This window comes from Phoenix dactylifera, chromosome 16 (genome assembly GCF_051530095.1).
Source record: "Phoenix dactylifera cultivar Ajwa chromosome 16, Ajwa_hap1_PhDact_Kaust_v1.1, whole genome shotgun sequence".
Taxonomy (NCBI): domain Eukaryota; kingdom Viridiplantae; phylum Streptophyta; class Magnoliopsida; order Arecales; family Arecaceae; genus Phoenix; species Phoenix dactylifera.
The window spans coordinates 897,456-901,576 of NC_143205.1; the positions used below are offsets into that span (position 1 = coordinate 897,456).

Consider the following 4,121-nt stretch of genomic DNA (forward strand, 5'->3'; position numbering starts at 1 on the left):
ACTCTATTTAATTGAGAGTCTAAGACAAGACTCAAAAGGTAGCCAAAAACATATGGCACTGCTAATGACGCACAAGATAACCATACTACATTCCAAGACCAGATTTCGCGACAACATCGCTAAACATAATAGGCAAGAATATATTCATTCCAAGTTAATTGCTTGTCTCTATATTTTTTTTGGAACAATTCAATTGAAATGTAGATGAGGTCTAGAAATTACATTAAGAACGCCTCCAAAGATATTCTACTTTCTTTAAGTTCTTTTCTTCTTTTGCTTTGCAGAAAAAGCTTTTAGTCCAGTAATTGGCAGTGTTACCTGAATGAGTATCAATTGGTCAAGCCGGTCAAGTTTCTTCTATTAACAGAGGAGGTTCTGTGTTTATTCCGGGCCTTGCTCCAATGCTCCACTGAATTTTTGCCTATTTTATTAGTGAAGAAAATATTTTCTTGAGAATTTTGCAAGAACATGGTGCCTCTATTTTAAAAAATTAAAAATATGTTTTTGATATATTAATGGACCAACTTAGTATTGTGAAAATAGCTTGATATGAAAATGCTTCAAGATGTTGAGGAATAATAGTTCTGTATGGGATAGGTTAAAAATTCTTCTAATGCTTATGTACTTTTGGAGTCTACTAATCATTTTTTGCAAAACCTTCATGTCCTCATTTACTAGTCTACGTGCCATCTTTATTTCTGATTCTGTCTCTTAATCTCTACACGTGAGAAGAGGTATTGAGGAATACTAATTCTAAATCGGATAGATTAAAAATTTTTGTGGTGCTTATATAGGATCCATCTATCCAAATGCTCGTATTTTTAGATAGGATGCTATCGTAAATTACATACATTGGATTTATAACAACGGACTTGGTAACTTCATAATCAATGTGTTTGATAACAAATCCATGAGTTGGATCATTTACTTGCTTACTGCATCGTGTGTACATGGCGGAGTATTGCAGCATTATTCATGTTACATTACATTTGCATTTAGTTCTTGCCAGCTTCTTCATGGGCTGAGTTAAATGCTTGCATTTATTTGTTTGGGAATTTTCTTAATGCTCTACATAAAAGAGAGCATTTTTTATAATACTCATCACGTGGTAACCCTGAAACGCCCCGATGCGTGTGAATTCCCATTAAGCGGACGGCTATGATCGAAGAGCACCACTCCCTGTTTAGGATGGTCAAAACACTCCGAAAGCGGGTCCCAGCAGGTATCTTCGTCAATCGATCCCCTCCCCCTTGCTTCAATCCACTACGAGTTTTACTCCACTCAGCATCCGACCGCTTTAAAAGTCCCGCCACTGCCGAAATGCTTGTGGGTCCCACGTGCACCTTCCGCTGCCCCCTCCTACAACGCCACAGAAGCAATAATATAATATGTTCATACCCTATACCGAACACCCGATCCTCCCCTTCTTCTCCATTTGTCTCCTCTATCTAGCTTGGATCGCCATCCCAAACTCCTAAAATTCCTTTCCAAAACCCTAATTTTTCAATCGATTTCGCCCCTCGATCTCTCCCACTATCGTGGTAATGGCGGAAATCTGAGGAGGAGGAGTTAGCGATGGCGCAACATTAGACCTCCGCTACCCTCATCCATGGCAGCCGCCGCCGCCTCCGCTGTCAAAGGCTACGCCTTTCTCCTCCTCCTCCTCCTCCTCCTCCTCCTCTCCCTCATCTTCTCCTCCGCTGGAGAAGCGGAGGCGCCGCTTCCCTCCCTCCTCGATCGCCAGGAGGCCCAGCTCCACCGCCTCGAAACCCTCGTTGAATCCCTCTCCAAAACCGTCTCCGCCCTGGAGTCCTCCCTCTCCGCCTGCTCCTCCCTGCGATCCGACCATCCCCTTCCTTCCAATTTGGAGCCCCTCCCCTCTCTCGTCTCCCTGCCGCCGCCTTCGCCTTCGCCTGCCGCCGACCGGTCCCCTGGGGTCACCGTCACCAAGCACAAGCCCTTGTGGTCCGAGAGGTTCCAGTTCGCCGCCGCCGTGCGGCTGGAAGCCTCCACCACCGCCGCCACAGTACTCCCTTACGAGGACCACGACGGCCTGAGCAAGTACTTCGCCGTGGGCGACACCCGGGGCCGGATCTACGTCTTCTCCTCCGCCGGAGACGTCCTTATCGAGATCCCTTCCCTCTCCGACTCCCCGGTCACCTCCATGCTCTGCTACCTCTCCTCCCCCCGCAACGAGAGCCTCCTCTTCACCGGCCACGCCGACGGCTCCATCGCCGCCCACCACCTCTGGCTGTCCGCCGCCAACGGGGACGACTGGCTTACCCTCTCCCTCGGCAGCTCCCGGCCGTTCGTCCGTGCCCCGCGCGAGCTCGACGCCCCGCCGGTGCTCGGCCTCGAGATGTATCAGATTGGCCGGACGCGGTACGTCCTCGCGACCGACGGCGGCGGGAGGATCAGGGTCTTCACAGAGAATGGCACTCTCTATGGCACGGCCGTTGCCTCCAGCCGGCCTCTTGCCTTCATGAAGCAGAGGCTTCTCTTCTTGACTGAGACCGGCGCCGGGTCTCTCGACTTGCGGTCGATGGTGGTGAAAGAAACGGAATGCGAAGGGCTCAATGGGTCGGTCCCGAAAGCCTACTCCTTTGATTCGTGGGAGAGGTCCAAGGCATATGGTTTCACCGCCGGAGGTGACCTCGTTCATGTCATTCTTCTGGGGGATGGTGCCAACCTCAAGTGCCGGGTTCGGGCGATGAGGAGGTTGGAGATCGATGGCCCCGTTTCCATTCAAACCATCAAAGGCTATCTCCTTGCTGCGAGCCTTGACAAGGTCTTCGTCTACAATATCTCCTCGCAGTATTTCGGCAGGGTCGGAGCTCCTCGGCCACTCTTCTTTGCCTCCATCCATGAAATCAAGTCACTGTTCCTGAATTCTGATGCTAAGGCCGATGGGTCTTCGGCTGGAAAGCCTCTGATCGCTGCTGACCGTGAAAAGCTTGTGGTCTTGGGCTTTGGCGATGGGTGCATTGGGATATACCGGCCGAATTTCCCGGTGTTCAAGGTGGAGACTAATGCTGTGGTGTGGAGTGGCCCTGCTCTGCTGTTCCTCTTGTTCCTCATTGGTATATGGCAGTTCTATGTGAAGAAGAAGGACTCTTTGGGGTGGGTGCCCGAGGAGTCCTTCAATGCCTCAGGCACAGCAGCAAGTAGCCTTCTGGGTCCTGGGGCTGGTGACAGAGGTTATGTAGATGGTTCGAGAGCTGGCGATCTTAGGGAGCTGAGAGGAGGTGCGCTAAGAGGGCCTCCTCGAAGGTACGTGTCTCCCCCTTCTCGATATCCCGGAGGAACTGGGATTCCATATAGGCCTCATTCCACCGACCCTAATTTTAGAGGACCCGCAGAACTGAAATTTAGAGGGCAGAATATAGAACCCACAGGTTTTGCAAAAAGAAGAGAGTCATTGTTTTCGAACACTCCCGTTGCAGATGATCATGTCAATTGAGGATTTAATTGCTTGCATGAGTTCCTGGTGGAATTTTGAGCCTTGTTGGCCTCACCTGTCTGGGGTTCCTTTGATCCTGGTACATTTTGTTGTATTATTACAAGTGTTGTACGAGTATATCATGATGAAGCAATTGTGAGGGCAAACTGAGATGATTACTTGTGTCGGCCTATTTTGTATTTTTCAACATTTTAAATGGAAATTCTAGCTTCCATGGTATCTATGAAGTGATTTTCTTTTCATTTGACTGGGTGTGGTTTCTGTGAAGATATATTGTGGTTAATTTAAGCATTGCTTATATCTCCTTTGCTTCTATCTCTGTACTTTTTACATTTTAGTGTGTAGCTGTGAAACCTGGTCGCAGCGCGGCATGAATTCTTCTACACCGACACAATTACCAAGCAATGCTTGCCAGCATTGGTGCGAATTCTTATCTATGAATGGACGCTACTGTCGGTATAGCAGATGTTAAAAACTGTCTTTAAGATTAGATTACTCGATGGTAATATTTATGGACAAGCGGTTATAATGCTTTATGCTTGAATTGTTCAAAGGGTTTATTGAATGCATGCACCACATTCAGTGCTCTAGCTTATTCTTTTGTTTATGAATGACCACTTCTCTATCCCCTGCATTACTTGTTGAGCTTGTGACATGCATG

The 4,121-nt window shown here is 48.1% G+C and overlaps 1 protein-coding gene across 1 annotated transcript; it reads left to right on the forward strand.

Annotated features, from left to right (window-relative positions):
• Positions 1–1,396: 1,396 nt before the first annotated feature.
• On the forward strand, positions 1,397–3,702 carry LOC103695932 (putative membrane protein At1g75140). The gene has a single exon (XM_089927885.1). It carries the CDS (start codon positions 1,610–1,612, stop codon positions 3,458–3,460), a length of 1,851 nt encoding a protein of 616 aa, XP_089784011.1. The 5' UTR covers positions 1,397–1,609; the 3' UTR covers positions 3,461–3,702.
• Positions 3,703–4,121: the final 419 nt, after the last annotated feature.